This window comes from Borostomias antarcticus, assembly GCF_949987555.1.
Source record: "Borostomias antarcticus genome assembly, chromosome: 4".
In the NCBI taxonomy this organism is placed as follows: Eukaryota; Metazoa; Chordata; class Actinopteri; order Stomiiformes; family Stomiidae; genus Borostomias; species Borostomias antarcticus.
In genome coordinates, this window is record NC_140237.1 from 15,195,732 (window position 1) to 15,213,375 (window position 17,644).

General features: G+C 46.6%; 2 protein-coding genes across 2 annotated transcripts in view; one reads left to right on the forward strand and one right to left on the reverse strand.

Annotated features, from left to right (window-relative positions):
* The window catches only part of pde3b (phosphodiesterase 3B), a 50,679-nt gene extending 46,669 nt beyond the window's left edge, over positions 1-4,010 (forward strand). The window contains exons 14-16 of the mRNA XM_084436621.1: positions 518-679; positions 2,346-2,592; positions 3,174-4,010. Coding sequence (XP_084292747.1) covers positions 518-679; positions 2,346-2,592; positions 3,174-3,382 — 618 coding nt within the window. The 3' untranslated portion in view covers positions 3,383-4,010. The remainder of the gene's footprint in view (positions 1-517; positions 680-2,345; positions 2,593-3,173) is intronic.
* Positions 4,011-7,386: 3,376 nt separating this feature from the next.
* cyp2r1 (cytochrome P450, family 2, subfamily R, polypeptide 1) lies at positions 7,387-15,439 on the reverse strand. The gene is made up of 5 exons (XM_084436834.1): positions 15,182-15,439; positions 10,976-11,117; positions 10,168-10,800; positions 8,850-9,179; positions 7,387-8,307 (listed from the first exon to the last, which is right to left on the reverse strand). Exons 1-5 carry the CDS (start codon positions 15,410-15,412, stop codon positions 8,126-8,128), a joined length of 1,518 nt encoding a protein of 505 aa, XP_084292960.1. The 5' UTR covers positions 15,413-15,439; the 3' UTR covers positions 7,387-8,125.
* Positions 15,440-17,644: the final 2,205 nt, after the last annotated feature.

The window sequence follows — 17,644 nt, forward strand, 5'->3', positions numbered from 1 at the left end:
TTAAAGCCAGGGAGGATCTGTTAGGCTGTGTGTCCACCAACGAGCTGTATGTAGCTGAACAGCGCCAAGCTTACAGCTGCGTAGAGCGCACTAGAGCCGGAGTTTAGAGCTGGCTAGGCTACCGATGTTTTACAGCTATAGCAACGAGTGTCGTGTTTTTGCAGACTTTGCAGATTAACTAGCCAAGTTAAGATAGCTAGCTAATGTTAGCTAGTGCTGACGTTCGCTGTCTCTGCGGTTTTGCCAAAAACCGACCACTGTCGTCATCAGAACAGACTTTTACAGCCTGCGCTCTAGCCCAAAAAGTTCAACTTTTTTCAACTGCCAAAAAAGCCTAGAGCTCACGGCACTATAGCGCTAAAAAGCGCTTGGAACACAGCTCTCGTCTCTATAGCGCCCTAGAGCGCATTACCCGTTGTAAACAATTAGAAAACAGCACCAGCTCTAAAATACAGCTTGCCGGTGGACACGCACCCTTAAGGTTCCTATCCCTCTGTCTGCGCGTGGCCGTCCGTAGGTGAATGACGTGAACAGTCCAGGAATCGACTGGACCAATGAGAACGACCGGCTGCTGGTGTGCCAGGTATGCATAAAGCTGGCTGACATCAACGGGCCCGCCAAAGTCCGCGACCTGCACCTCAAGTGGACAGAGGGCATCGTCAACGAGTTCTACGAGCAGGTACGTCTGCTCCCCTTCTCCTTAATGCCTTGTGAGCCGTCCGCATGCAGTATTTGTGTTTTGTTTCTTAATCTATCCTTTATTCAAGGAAAATCATTAGAGATGTAACGGTGTGAAAATGTCATCACGATTATAAACCAAAATTATCACGGTTTTCAGTATTATCGCGGTATTGTAAAATGTGCTGAAAACTTTCTAAAACCACCGATACACACTGTAATCATTTCACCAAGTTTTATATTGAAAACCATAAATAAAATTAGCAATTGTTTTGCATTTACATTCAAATAATACGTCTTTGAGACTGTTGCTAGCTTTGGTTGATGCTGGACAGTATTTACAGTGAGTTTTCCAAAAGCGGGGCAATCAAGCACGGTTTTAATGATAAAATTATCACGATAAATTTAATCACGGTTTATCATTATACCGATTATCGTTTCATCCCTCCGTCTCATTGAGATTGACGTCTCTTACAGTGCAGTATATAGCATACACATGTTGCAGTGAGTATGACTGAGACAGACACATCCATCTACCCAAACTAGCTACTGGACACTCCCACTTTGAGGTGCCGCATTCTCAGAACTACTTCCTCTGGCTGCGTCCTCTCACTAGACTCTCTGGCCCAATCCCAAACCACCCCCTACACACTCCCACTCCGCCACCGAGTGTCCCTCCAAATGAAGTGTCACTCGCAGCTGTGGAGGGCACTCTCAATCGAGGGGGAGGGTATATAAATGGAAAGCCAAATGTGGGACGGACTCGCTACTCCACTGGAACCGACTGGGACAGGGCCGTCACCATGGCATGTTTAGTTGATTTATGGGAAAATGTTTATGATTTATAATACAAATATAAATCACTATAATTAAATCCATGTATGATGAGAAATGGTCCAAAATCCAAACACAAATATGTTTTTGCAAATTAACTCTAATTAAATGAATATTATAACACTGTCCCGAGACAAATACATAAATAAATTAATAACTTACTCCCATGCCTCTTTGGCAGCATTCCTTCTTTTGTGAAGAGGCATTTGCATATCGCAGCCTAATCAGCTGCTTGTCTGTTCCATTGTCCCTGTAAATAATGGAATATATGATGTACATTTGACGTAGACCTAGGCCTATTTAGATTTATTTTATGTCAGCTATGAATACAGGCTTTTAAGAGTTTGCTACAAGTCAAGTGATCTAGGGATAAAGTGATTGTATCACTTGGTTGTATCTTTTGACACCATATTCTGCGATTTTGTTTGATGCAGTGAAATCGGTGTGAGAAAAACAAATGTTTGAGTGCTGTAAAATAATCTAAAATAATTGACAGTGTAGGAAGACGGAACTTTATTTATATGTGGTTTCCTGCGGCATCTATTTGGCACGTGCACTTCCTGCTTCGGCTATCGGGAGCTTGCACCGATGCAGGCTTGCTATTTAAGGGGTTGACAGCCCACTCGCACTCCAAGCGCACTCCGCGCTAATTGGTTTGGGAGGGCCCTTAACATGGCGAAGCTCGGCGTGAACACGCAAACGGAGGGGGAGTGGATAGGGCGAGGGCTTAGGGGGTGGTTTGAGATTGGGCCTCTGACATCATCATGCGACAGGAAGTGGCTGTCATGTGACAGGAAGTGAACAGGATGTTTGTCTTGTCTGTCCCCCTCCAGGGAGACGAGGAGGCCAGCCTGGGATTACCCATAAGCCCCTTCATGGACCGCTCGTCTCCCCAGCTGGCCAAGCTGCAGGAGTCGTTCATCACGCACATCGTGGGTCCACTGTGCAACTCGTACGACGCGGCCGGCCTGCTGCCCGGCTACTGGATCGACGAGGAGGGCTCCGAGGACGAGGAGGAGGAAGAGCAGGTGGACGACATGGAGACCGACGAAGAGGAGCTGGAGGATGAGCTTGAACCAAGTAAGGCATTTTAGGATTCACGGTGCGTGGCTTTCTCAACTGATTCCACTGATCAATGCACTTGGTAACTGATTCATTTGATTTTGGTCACCGTTCATGAATAACAACACAGGTTTCGTCGCTCTCCACTCTTTAAAGAATGTGTGACGGTAGATGAATAGATCGTTTTGTTCAGGGTAGGGATGTTAATAGTTCATCGATTATCGATTAATTGCCGATAAGAATTTACTCGAGTAAGATTTGGTTACTCGATTAATTGCTTGTTAATGGAACAGAACCTTTTTATCAAGGGAAGTTGCGTGGAATGTAATCATGATTCCAGGTCTGACTGCACATGAGGGCGCCCCGCCATGTAGTGAAGGCTAATTGGGATGCCGGGAAATTTCAACGACATAGTGGAAGAAGACCCAAAAATGAAGCGAGCAAAGCGCCGTCTGGCGCAGGACGTTCTTATCAATTAATCGACTATCGTTTGTTAAGGTTAACGGTTATCGATGAATGAAATTCCTTGAAATGTGCAACCCTAGCTCAGGGGCTTCCGATCTGTTAACCCGGCTCTTCCCCTCATCCGTCCTGCTCAGAGAGAAGAAAGGGGCGTCGCCGGCTGTTCTGCAACATCATGCAGCACCTCACGGAGAACCATAAGGTGTGGAAGAAGACCATCGAGGAGGAGGACAAGAGCAAGGAGCTGAGCAAGCAGCAGTCGGACGGCCTGGCCGCCTCCCTCTCCTCGCCCTCCGATGACATCCAGGTGATCCAGGAGGAAGAAGAGGGGGAGGAGCGGCAGTAGCCGACGAGGAAGAGGAGGGACAGAGGCTGGGAGGTTCGAGGGAAGGGGGAGGTACGAGGGGGAGAGTCCCTCAAGCCCTCCCTTCCGCATATGCGCGCGCAAACACACACACACACACACACACACACACACACACTCACACAACATGCACATATACACATTATTTTCTCTCACATATTCATACATTACGCACACACACACACACACACACACACACAGAACTAACCCTGCTGGATCTCCACACGTTGAAATTGTCACTGTGCCGACACCCAGACGCTAAAATGCGGTCACATTGTTTTTTGAAAAAGGCCTTACTACTGTGAGAGGATCCTCGCTGCAATGGCGGGAGCCCCACTCCTAATCCTCACCCCGACCCTATGCACTTTGACCCCACGGAGAGTCCAGAGCACCCAGAGCCAGCACCAGAGCAGAGCTGGTGTGTTGGAGAGGAGAGGAAGTGGTCCCGGACTCAGAACCCTCACGGTGACCTGGCCATGATGCTGCCTTGAACGCAGAGCACTTCACTCTCCCTTAGGTACTAAAAACGAACCATACTATTTAAAACAAAGAAGAAGAAGAAGAAGAAGAAGAAAACGACACCAAGACGCGATTGATACCCGTTACCAAAGCGAACAGTTTGAACACGGAAAGACAAGAGACTGAGACTGTTTCAGACTCCCTGTCAGGAATATTCTATACATATATATATATATATATATATATATATATGTGTGTATGTATATATATATATACATATATATACATAATATATATGTACGTACATATATATATATATATATATATATATATATATATACATATATATATATATATATATATATATATATATATATATATACAAAATGTGCCTGTGTGAACTTTTACTGAGTCCAGACCCTGGGTCTGTCCTCTCCCTTGCTGGCGACACCAAACACTGTATCACTGACTCAGTCTCAGAGACATGGGGGTCATGTGACTGATGATGAGCTCTATACCTGCATCGTTTTTGATGCCTTTTATTCATGTGTACCACCTGCCTTTTGTGTTTTATTCTCTAATCGTGTGTCTCATTTAGTTTTGAGTTAAGCGCGTGCGTGTGTGTTAGTGTGTGTGTGTGTTACTGTGTGTGTGTGTGTGTGTGTGTGTGTGTGTGTGTGTGTGTGTGTGTGTGTATATATAATTTTCTGTTCCCCAGGAATGCTTGGTCGCCAGTCAGTTGCATGTCCTCTGGTGTTGAACATGTGAAACATGTCAGACATGTTGCATCCAGAGCAGGAGTGCTGGTCCATTGAAGGGATGTTTTTCCTTATATTAATTTTGATATTTTGATTCTATCTATTTTTCACGGTTACTCAGGATTCACGTGAAGTTGAATAATTATTTTGCGAGAAGTTATTGATTTTTGAACACGCTTTTAAATCAAAGAAAATTGAATCTGGGTGACTGAAATTGTTTTTAATCTTTGTACGAACAACTTGAAAACAAACACATTCAAGCAATTGAAATGCTCCTGGGTGAGAGAGGGTAGCACGCATCGTCTTTCTGTCACTCACAAACGTTGCTGCTCGCCAGTGCTGATCACATGATGACCTTTTAAACACCTCACTGTAGAATTGGGATCCTTGACTGTCAGTTGACTGCAAAGACCAGTTTGCAGCCAGACAGAATGTTCTCTCTGGTAGTAAATCCCTTGGAGATTCTTGTACCAGTATATTAACTGATGGTGTTTTGGATGGCTCTCTGCATTGTTTTGTTTTTTTGTTTTTTTTTTACACATACTCCAGCTTCACCTCTGTTTTTTTATTTCACACATTCTGCACACACTGATGTTTTGAAGATGTTTTTTTTTCTTCTTTTTTTTCCAAACCCATAACCAGGCCAGTGCAGAGGAAATGATCCAGGGTTTCATCATCACCTTGTTTTTTGTTTTTATATTTTCTTATTCTGTACCATGAGACAGGTTTAATACTAATAGTTCTATATTTTTGTCTGTAAGAACTCTAGGCATTCCACTAGAAAAAGCGTTTTGATGGAGGAGCGGGGCCTCCTTCCCCCTCCTCCTCTCACCTCGTTCTGAAAGAAAGTTCTCACGTAGGCAGTGTAAATCAAGCTAGTGTATTTAAAGAGAAAAACATCGATATAAATGTGCACATTTTACTACCAAACAAGTGTTTAGTCTCTGCACAAAAAGAGTATCTGCATATAAATATATAAATATATTATATTTTTTAATTAATCAACTGAATGCATCTGTTTTCTACACACAGCTGACATACTGTATATTGTACATTGAGACCCTGTAATTGCCATCTTGTTTCCAGAGTTTTTATCTAATACTATTTACAGATGTGGAACTGTGGGGTTTGGTGTTTAGTTTATTTTTTTCTTCTGGGCTCAGCATCCTCCCTGCTCCTCATAACCACTCTCTCTGTCGTGGCTCTGTATTAACTCTGCGTCATTCTCTCGGCCCACAGTGCCAAACTGTCCCTGTCCTGTCCCCAAGCCCCCATTCACCAGGCATCTGGGCGGTGGAGGGGGGGTAGTATGGTAGCCCTCAGGGGACAATATGAGTTCCACGTCCCCCCAGGTTTAATGTGACAGTGGAGCAGACAGGTGTGGCGGGCTCACCGGAGCTGGTGAGCGACCCCCTGTCCGGCCGGAGGAGAGGTACGGACGGTGTGTGACTGCTCTGTCCGAGCGAGCGCTCCCTGATGGACTCACGCACGCCAGCGGAGCCTCGCCGGCCTCCTCCCGTCTCGTGGCTCGTTACGTCGTTAAAGTCGATGGTTTGTTGGCTTCTCACCGTGCAGTCTTCACGACACAGTGTCCTCCGGTATTCTCGTCATGAATACATCCTTCGAATGGCTCTTATCCTTATGTAGCATTTAGATATGTACGTATGTCTGATGTAACTGTTCAACCTTATCAACATTGTGGGGAAACTGATTTTGTTGTTATTTATAGCTGTCATAAAACACCATCCCTAAAATAACTATACTGGCTCAGATGACTTTTATTAGTTCAACTGTCTGTGTGAGAGGTGAGAGTGGGTGTGTCGGGAGAGGGGGGGGCAGAGGGAGAGAGAGAGACGGGGAGGGGTGCTGTATATCCTCAGTACATTGAACTGTGTCTATATGTGTGCGTTGAGTTGCATGTACAGAATGTTTTCTTAGAGAGCGATTTCCCTTCCCACAGTTCCCAGCACCGCCTGCTGTAGACAGTGTTCAGGCCTGCTGACTGCAACCACTGATATGAGACACATTATATCACCGGGTAAATGATTGACTTTTACAGATATGTGGAGACAGTAGAAGCAGACATACATAGAGTCAGACTAAACCTAACGCAGACAGGGACCATAGTCTGTCTCGTTTAGCATAGCAATTGGTAGATCTGGAGCAGTTAATAAGAGGTCTTCTAGCTGTCAAAATAACCTCCAGGGTCAAATCAATATTTTATATGAACCCAGTGCTTTTCCAGAACACCCTCCAGGTACCGCTGAGCTGGGCGACACTCTCAGTTCATCCTCAGCCACAAACAACGTTTCTAACATGAGACAACTCCGGTCCACCTACCACCAACTCCGGTCCACCTACCACCAACCCCGGTCCACCTACCACCAACCTCGGTCCACCTACCACCAACCCTGGTCCACCTACCACCAACTCCGGTCCACCTACCACCAACCCCGGTCCACCTACCACCAACCCCGGTCCACCTACCACCAACCCCGGTCCACCTACCACCAACCCCGGTCCAACTACCACCAACCCTGGTCCACCTACCACCAACCCTGGTCCACCTACCACCAACCCCGGTCCACCTACCACCAACCCCGGTCCACCTACCACCAACTCCGGTCCACAGTTTCCTCTGACTTCTGCCTTGCAGCTCAAAGGTGCAGACTTTACTTAGACTGTATCTAATCAGGTTTCACACACAGCTGGAAAAGTTGGGAGTAGTTGAACAGCTTTAAAAAAAAAAAAACTTTATTGCTTCAACGCTGTAACAGGCTGTAGCGCCAAAAATGCATCGTTCTATAAAATCAAGTAAGAACATTAGGCCGAGTTCAATTCTGTAAACCTCTTGAGACCAGTATTACGTAGATAGATTTCTCCGAACCCACTGCAGTTATAGCAGCAGCAGCTTTCTGGGAGAAGGCTGTCCATGGAGAGATCTCCCAGGGAGGTGGTTCAGTCATAGTTCAGTTGTGACATACTGCATGGCCGAGGTCCAGGCCAGTACACACACGCAACTTCACTTTCTAAGAACGACAGCTTGCCTAGCTGGTCTTAACAGCACGGGGAGAAGCTAAAGTTTCTATTTGTCAAGTCTTAAGAGGAGAGGTGACAGGGATTTGAACCATCATAGAGGTCTACCCCATCAATCATTTACATGACCTTTAACCCCTCATTCAGGCACCACGGTCCCATACAGCTTGGGATCAGAGAGTGAGCTGGGATGAGATGAGGGAACAAACGCTGATTCATGGTATTTCGGTTAAAATCGGTTAAAATTGGAACACGTTCAAGTTCTTCATCAAGCTTACCTCACCTAGACCTCTGCAGTAACTGTTCCGGTGACCTGGTGACTTTTCAAACACTGCTGTGCAAACATGCAGCTGCTCAGAATTGACAGCATTTCTTTGTAAAACAGTGGAGTTCAGACTTGCTGAGGTCAGCAGTAGCACCCGTCTGCCTGCTGTCTGTCTGTCTGCCGGGTGGGTGGGTGGGTGTCCGGGCCTCACAGCTGCCTGCGGAGAGCACATATGGAGTAGGGCAGTGGCTGCAGGGTCATGCCCAGCTTGGGGGTGAGGCTGGGCACGGTGCCAGGAGGGAACTGGAGGTGGAACCTCTGGAGCATGGTGGTGAAGAACAGGAACATTTCCATCCTAGCCAGCTGCTCACCCAGACAACAACGTCTTCCTGTAGGGAGAAACAGACACAGCGATAAGATTTTTGGTATCGCACACACACACACACACACACACACACACACACACACACACACACACACACACGTCAGGTTGACATGCAACAGACGAGTTTTAAGGTTTGGTTTGGAATGTTGAAAGTTAAATCTTATCAAAAACAGTGAAATCTTTTCAAACAACTCATCACGAGACAGGCGTTGTGAAACTAGTGAATACTGTGAACACTAAACTGTCCGAGCCGTTCTTTCTCCTAGTAATGGAGTCATTGTTGTCTGCTACGCCCCAGGGGGGCGGCCCACCCGGCCAAATGGGCTTTCACGTCTAGACGCTTGTATTACTTTGGAAGTCAAATCAAATGACGTCATAGCAGGAGTTCATGAACATGTTGTATATAGAGGTGTCATGCCTTGCTTAGTGCTACCATATGGATTGTGTTTTGAGACAAGGAGATAGGAATTCGAGAGTGTGTGTGTGTGTGTGTGTGTGTGTGTGTGTGTGTGTGTGTGTGTGTGTGTGTGTACATGTATAACTCACCCAGAGAGAATGGAAGGAAGGCTTCCCGTCTCACAAAGTTGCCTTCATTGTCCAGGAACCTCTGAGGGGAAAAGACCTCTGGCTCGCTCCAGTACTTCTCATCGAAGTTGACCGAATACAGGTTGGTGATGACCATGGTGTCCTTGGGGATTGTGTAACCGTTGACGAGGGCGTCCTGGGTGGTGGCGCGGAAGATGCCAAGGGGCACGACGTTGCAGTAGCGCAGGACCTCGTGGAGCACAGCCTCGACGTAGGGCATCTTCTGCTTGTCTTCCAGCGAGGGGGCTCTGCCAGTGCCAAGCACCCTGTCAATATCCTTATGGACCCTCTCTGTAGAGAGACACCCCCCCCACACACACACCGGAAACACAGTTCATACAGCAGCACATGGACAGAACCCCACTGTTGTGTTGAACCATCATTTTTGTTTTCCCGCCTAATTTATACTTCATAAAACGGCTCATGGCTCATGTCTCGTGGCTCTTGGTTGCCATGGAATGGAAGCTAAAGACAATGCCCAGGCATTCCATTCCATGGCAACCAAGACCATGATTCATGAGCCGTTTTATATTTATAAGTATAAATTAGGCTTTACATTGCACTGATGTATTTTGCTCTTTGTATATTGTCTTGTGAATTGTGTGATATACCGTACATTTTCAGGTCAAAGTGAACTGGATATTGATGGATTATGGATTAGATAGTGTATGTGGTGAGGACAGGATCACGGAGCCAGGGGTGTAGGTTTTGTTTGAGAAGCATGTATGTGTGTGGATAGGTATGTGTCTTTGGCTGTGTTCAGAATCGCATACTATATAGTATGCCAAAAAAGGACGTAGTATGTCCCATTACATAGTATGCCACATGCAGTATGGCAAAAATACCAGGATGTCCTGCTACATCCGGTCGTTTTTTGCAGTATGCAGGCCAGCACACTTTTCTGGCTATTCTGACCCACAATCCTGTGCTCAGTGGAAATGATGTCACATGTGCGAGTCGCTCCGGAGGCGTTTTGATGTATCCCAGCTGTGGACGAATGTTGCTTTATGGACAGCGACGGATGTAGTCAAATTTCAAGGCGCAATGTTATGACGAGGTAGTATGTCCCAATTGAATGCGTACTACGTGCAAAGTACGTACTGTCTAGGGGCAGCTGTAGTACGTACTGGTAATAAAAAGTAGAACTATGCGATTCGGAACGCAGCCTTTGTCTAAAGGTTATCCAAAAATTGTGAGTGTGTGTGTTTGGGGGGAGGGGCAATGACAAAATGTGAATATCAAAATGTGAGGTGGACATGCCCCAACATCTGTGACTGACCTTGTATGTTAGGATAGAGAGCCATGTAGAGCATGGCCCAGCGCAGTGCGTTGGTGGTGGTCTCTGTGCCCGCGATGATGAGCTCGCCAACGCTGTAGATCAGGTTCTCCCGGGAGTAGGAGGTGCCGGTGTCCCCCGTGTTCTGCTCCAGCTGGTCCAAATAGGCATCGATGTAGTGGCGCGGCGCCTGCACCACCCGGCCTTGGGAGAATCGCTCGATGATCTGCAGGAGGAAATCGAAGACCTCGGCCGCGTTGTGGAACAGCTTCTGGTGCTTCCCGAAGGGCAGGATCTCAATCCAGGGGAAGGCGTTGTAGAGGAAAGCCCAGCCGCTAACCGCCAGCTCCACATTCTCACTGAAGATCTCGATCATGTGCTGGAACTGCGAGTCGTCGTAGGTGAAGCGCTGACCGAATATGATGAGGTTGGTGATGTTGGACACGGCGTTGGTCACCAGGTGTTTGGGGTTGAAGGGTTTCCCCTTGTGCTCGTCCATGGCGTCCAATAAGAACATGCATTCCTCAGAGATCTTCTTCTCAAACTGCTTCTGACCGCTGCCAAAATAGCGGAAGGTATTGCAGGCCAGCTTGCGGTGCTCTATCCAGCCTCGGCCAAATTTGCTATTGAGGAGGCCTGTGGAAAAAAAAGATATAGAGAAAAAAAATTACATTTATCTCCAACTAACCATGTATGAAATATGAGAGAAATCTGTCCCCTTTGTGCATGAATCACAAACAAAATGTTAGATATCTTATGTAGGCTAATTATAATGGAAAGGAGTTGAGCTGTTCTGGAATAATTGTCTTACCCCCCATTTTTGTCATCTTCTTGAATAAAGGCAGAGAGGGGCGATCAGAAAAGACCTCATTCTGATGGTAGAGACACTCTTTGACTGCGTCATACCCGTTCAGCACCACAGTCAAAATTCCTCCTAGGTCAAGGCTGAAAATCTGAGCAAGGAAAATGTATTATTTAGCAGAACAATAAGTGCACAGTGAACCTGTGGTCCCCCCCCCCCCATGATGCATGTCATCGTCATGTACAGTTGTTAATCGGTCATCTTCCTGTCAATCTAGTGGTCAGTAAAATTGGCCAAATACCATGAGGTGGACGTGTTGGATTCCTCTCAGGCTAGCCTTGATTGATAGCCTTGACTCCTCACAGGCAAGAAAAAGTGCGACCACATCACGCAAGTCTTGGCCTCACTACATTGGCTCCCGGTCCGCTTTTGCATTGATTTTAAACTCTTGCTACTGGTTTTTAAAGCCCTAAACGGCCTGGCCCCTCTGGCCTGGCCTGGCCCTCGACAGGGCCTTTGCGGCGGCTGTCCCCAGGCTATGGAACAACCTGCCCCTTCATATTAGATCCTCCCAGACCCTTGAGTTTTTTTTAAAGACCTACCTTTTCTCCCTGGCGTTTTAATCAGTCTGTGCCCATGCCTTGTCCATGTTCAATGTCTGTATTATTCTGCTGTTATTTCCTTGTTTTATTGAGAATATGTTCTTATGTTTTTACCTAGGACCCACTTTGGTCGACTGCTGTCGTTTTAAACGTGCTCTATAAATACATTTTGATTTGATTTGATTCATTTCTACTCAGAACCTGCATCCCATATCGAGAGATCTCCAGAGCTCCAACACTGTAGCCTCGCAGAGCTGTGTTGCGCTCAGAGAGACTCCTTACATCACAAGTGCAAGACAGCCTCTCTCCACATGCCTCAAAGTCAATCACACTGTCTGACTCCCCAACTAACAGCATGATTAAAATGGTCATGGTTAGAAAATATATCCTAGCCATACTCTGATCTATACATGATTGAACTACCTAAATAAGTCGTCTGATCTATGTTGTGAATATAATGCAGCAACTACAACTAATGATAATTGTAGCCACAATGCACCTGACCCCAATATAACCTATGAGAATCCTAACTTTAAGAACAACACATATAGCACACTAACAAGGGGGATAGAGACTGTATTATACATTTAGAACACATGGGTTAGAGAACTTCAAATGTCTCCATCTAGTGGCAAAAACAAACCCAGGCAACTGGTAACACTTGCTGTGCCTATGAATTTTAAAAACAAGCACCAAAAGAGCTACTAAACACCTGGAAACTCCGAGCTCTTTGGATTTAGAAAGTAGATATGAAAGAGATGGACCTTCCAGGACCTGGCTACCGGTATGTTTAGACAGCTAGACTACTGAACATACTGGTGAGGCGCAAGTGGAGGAACTCAGTCAAAAATGCAGAACCTTACAGCTCGTTCAGCACTGTGGGCTCAGACCACCGAGTGGTTTCCATGAGGGTGAGGCTGAGCTTGTGGGTCCCCAAGCCAAACCCGAAGACCTGGCATGATTGGAAGACTTTCTCAGTAAGACTGGACCTCCAGACTAGGTAGACAGTAGAGTTGAGAAGTCGTTTTGGAAGGTCGTGGAGGAAGGTCCTAATGCAATGTACGATTGGTTTGTAACAGCACATGTGGAGGCAAACAGGGAGTGTGTGCCAGTGGCAGAGAGGACCAGCTTCCCCAAGGTCCAGGAATATGGAAGTTATAGCTGCACGGGAAAGAGTTGAGAAGGCTCACCGACATCTTGACCAAGAGAAGACTATGGGGAGCCGGTTGGCAATGAATGACGCAAAGCAACAGGTCTTCGACACCTACGATAAGATCAGAGAGGAGGAGCTGAGGGAAAAGGTGCGCAGGGTGGAGGCAGCCCAAGGGGAGCAACGATACGGTGAGGCCTGGAAGGTCAGTAACGAGATGAGTGGAAGAAAGAGGACAAAGGAAGGTCAAGTCGCATTCAACAGCCCAGTGGAGAGGGTGAACACTTGGTTCTCTCACTTCAGGAACCTCCTAGGCATCCACCCGACAGTGGAGGAAGCAGAGGAGGAGATACCTGCGGTCCTCGAAAATCTCAATATTGATGTTGGCCCTAATGAAAAATGACAAGCCTGATATATATGGTCTGTTTCCAACATCATCCCACTGCCTAAATCCGGGGATCTCTCAAAGCCGGACAACTACCGTGGCATCAGCCTGACCTGTATCATTGCAAAGATGTACAACCGCATGATACTTAACAGGCTGCAGAGTGCCATTGACCCTCACTTGAGAGAGAACCAGAATGGCTTTTGAGAGGGGAGGTCCACAGTAACTCAGATCTTGGCCCTAAGGAGGATCATCGAGGAGGTGAAGAAGAACAACATGACATCAGTGCTGTGTTTTATTGATTTGAAAAAGGCATTTGACTCAATACAGAGGTGTCATGATGAAAATCCTTAAGGCCTATGGTGTTTCCCCCAATTTACATCGGGCCATAGGGACCATGTATTCAAACACAACGGCAAGGGTTGTGACACCGCACATCAACAGCGAGGATTATGACATCATGGCGGGAGTGTTACAAGGGGACACTCTCACACCCTTGCTCTTTATTATAGTCCTGGACTACGCACTGAGGCAGGCAATCCAGGGAAGGGAGGAGGATCTCGTCTTCATATAAGAGGTGGAGAAGGTATCCCGCTGTAGTCCTAACAGACCTGGACTATACGCTGACGACATCAGCCTGATATCTAACCACGTGAGGCAACCACAAGAGCTCCTGACCAGAGTGGAAAAGGAATGTGCCAAGGTGGGTCTTGGACTGAAAGCCAAGAAAACTGAGGTCATCACCTATAACACCCTGGAACATCTGCCCCTACTGACAGCTGAAGGTACTGCTCTGAAGGAGGTTGAGGACTTCAAATATCTGGGCTCTTGGGTCAACTCAACGGAGCAGGACCTCAAAGTGAGGAAGGCGCTCATGTGGAGAGCTCTAAACGGCATGAGTAATGTGTGGAAATTCAACCTCCCCCGTGAAACCAAGCTCCAGTTCTTTGACGCCACTGTGGAGGCCGTTCTACATGCAGCACTGGACATAAGTTATAACGTGCACGTCAGTATTGAAGATCTGTAGAGAGGCCAATGGTGAGTGGGAAGATAGCGGCAAGGAGAATGAGGCTGGCTGGGCACTAACAGACACCCGTGCTTCCGGCCAGCAAGCCGGTGATACACCATATATGGGAGCCATCTCCATGACGCGGATGCAAGTCGCGAGGACCTCCCACCAACACTTGTGGACATAATCAAGATGGATGCAGAAGTGGAGACCACAGATGAGATCGCCAGGTGTATGGAGGACCGGGATAACTGGAGACAAAGATGGGAGGCCGGTCTGTGGACGACCCGATCATGATAGGCTCCTTAGTAGAATAGACTGACTTTTACTGCGACGCAAGCATCGTTTTTATGTAGTAATATGTACAAAGCAAAATGTAGCCTACTTGGCAATGGGAATTGGGGAAAATTAATTGTGGCGAGGTCGCCCCCAGGTGGCCTCTGGTATATGTGTGACGGTCGCACGCACGTATAGACACTCATTTAGGGGTAAAATTAATACTCCCCCATAGAGTGGGGGACAATCAAATAAATTAATGTTGAACTCAGACATAATTGTTGGAATACTGGTAGGCTATATTTTGTGTTGTTTGGGCTAGGTCCTAGATTATCCTGTTTAATCCACTGTGAAATAATTCAGATGAGCAGATGCACTGACACAACTTGGCATTTTCATATTAGTTATGAATCATGATGATGGTTTTAATTACCGGAGCGTGCTGACAAAGCGGTTTTGGCAATTCTAAGAAACTGGGGGCGCAGCAGACTGCCAAGGCTACTCTGGAAATCTTTTGTTCACGAATTTCGGTCTGACGTGAATCACAAGGGCAAGACCGTCTCCACCGGCATTTATAACCTCTAATATAGGCTACTTTGGAATTCGTGTCTCTCTTTCATTCTCTCCCCTCTCTACCCCCCTCCCACTGTCTCTTTTTTGATTATTTTTTTTCCGCTTTGGACTTGGTCATACCTACCGGCATTGTGTCAGAGGCGATAAGGCGATTACTTTTCACCAGTAGTGTACTAACAGTAGCCTAGTACTGACACAAAACACATAAATGCAATCTTACCGGTCCGTAGACTGCACTCTGTTTCCTCAGGAATACGTGCGGTTCCGTGGCGAGCGACAGTATGTTCCCTATGATTGGTATCGGTGATGGACCGGGGGGGAAACCTCGGGGTCTCCTCTGCCTGAGGAGCTGGCGAATCAGCAGGACAAAAACAATGGTCAAAAAAACACCGCTAAGACTACAGAATGCATGTCCATACGACACCGGAGATTGCAGCCTAATTGATACCATGGTTTATCTGTAGCTTTCACCTCTTGTCCAACCTCTCCTGTGCAAAATAAGTGCATACAATTAGGGTGTAGGCTATCATCTTGCACGGTTGCTATCCCCCGCCTCTACAAGCCCAAGATTGGCTAGAGGTTCAGACGGGACGGGTGAACTTTGCTCGTTCTGGTCCTGGTCCATCGGTTTCTCTGAAACGGTTTCCGTAATCCATTCCAATCCATCGTGATTTCATAGTTTCAGTTGGTTACACTTGGTTTACTTCTTCATCACAGAAAAGGCAATAGTCTACACATTATGTAGCCTAGACATTATGTAGACACGCCCATAATCATATGGAGATGTTCAATTGTGTCCACATTCAACAAAACACGATGGCCCCGGTATTTTTGACAGTTAGAAACATTGGGTGAGGGGCATGAGAGAAAGTAATTTGATATTTGCCTCAATAAAGAGAGACGAGAAAAATCAATGGATGTAAAATGCATGATGTGCATGGTGTGATTATAATTAGGAAATAATTTCCGTATAAACATATGGTGTGTGTGTGTGTTTGTGCGCGTGCGTGCGTGTGTGTGTGTGTGTGTGTGTCTAATTATGTTCTGTCTGAGACGAAATAAACTCTTCCCCAGTTGTTGGTGCATGCACCTCAGCACAAGTTAAAGTTAGGTCGTGCATTACATTCCTAGCCTGCATAGCTGCCATAGCTTTGTCTGGTTTGTCAATTTTGAGCACAAAATCCCACATTTTGACAAATATGCATATATATCTAGAAGTACCATGTCATAACTCTTTCAGTAGAGTATTTCTGCCACTTTGTTTTGGCCCCTAGAAGTTTTAAAGGTCATGGCATTTCCTCCGGGGTTGACCCAGAGCTAAGGTTTGCGCCTACTTAGGCTCAAACCTTACTCAACCAAATGGCGCACATTCCCCCTGCAGTCTCCCCTCAAGCCTGTAGGTGGCAGTGGAGACAGAGCAGAGATAGCATCGTGGTCATGTTGGCTTTGAGAGGGGAGAGCTCTCTGGCCTGTCAATGAAGCAGTCATGAGCGACCCTGCTGAGCTCAATAAGACACTGAGCTATAGGCACTGTACTGTACGCTCCCCTGAGACTGATTATCTCTCAAATGTCTACACTTTTCCCTCAAGTCCACTTGTATTCTCCTTCACACAGATTTACAGTCACTGGAAAGATAAAGCAGAGGACAACGAGAATTCTAATTAGTATCACACTTAGGCCACTATTTTTTCCTCTTGAAAGGGAAGCAAACAAGTGCACACTTGGAGGGGAATTTGGGCACGGAGATTAGCCATTACGCTTTAATCACAACAAAACAGGTTCATTTTTCTATATTGCAGCTGTAACCTCCTCTATCAAATGGCAGGAGTCTTCATCTCCAGCATGGAGAGGAATACATACATAAATAACTATCTCCTCTCAGTCGTGGAGCGACGTTGACTTGGTCCACTTTTGTACTCTGTCAATTCTCAGAAAGCAAAATGTAAGGCCAATTATAAGGCACTACTGTACTATAGCCAAACATGAATATTATTCACTAGCCATGCATCTATAGATATCTTCTCGGTCAGCTTTGATGTGTTTGTTGTGATATTACTCTCCTCATTAATGGATATTAATGTTTATACTGGCATCTGGCTGCTAACCAGCTTCGCCAAACCTGATCCAGCTATTCAGACTGGTTTTAGCCACTTAATGAGGATAGTCACACAAACAACTTCTTTCTAGCTTCCCTGTAGCAAAAACCTTTCTGGTGGCAGATTAGACATCCATCAGGTACATAACTGAACAAACATTATTCTCACTGCTGTATGATTTCTACTTATGGCTAGTGGTAAAAGTCTGGAGGAGAGGAGGGAGGGAGAGAGGGAAGGAGGGAGGGAGGAGAGGAGAGATGGAGGGAAGAGAGGAGAGAGAGAGGGAGCTGAGAGAGGAGAGAGGGAGGTGAGAGAGGAGAGAGGGAGGAAGGAGAGGAGAGGAGAGGGAGGAGAGAGGGGGGTGAGGAGAGAGGGAGGTGAGAGAGGAGAGAGGGAGGAAGGAGAGGAGAGAGGGAGGAGAGAGGGGGGTGAGGAGAGAGGGAGGTGAGAGAGGAGAGAGGGAGGAAGGAGAGGAGAGAGGGAGGAGAGAGGGGGGTGAGGAGAGAGGGAGGTGAGAGAGGAGAGAGGGAGGAAGGAGAGGAGAGAGGGAGGAGAGAGGGGGGTGAGGAGAGAGAGAGAGGAGAGA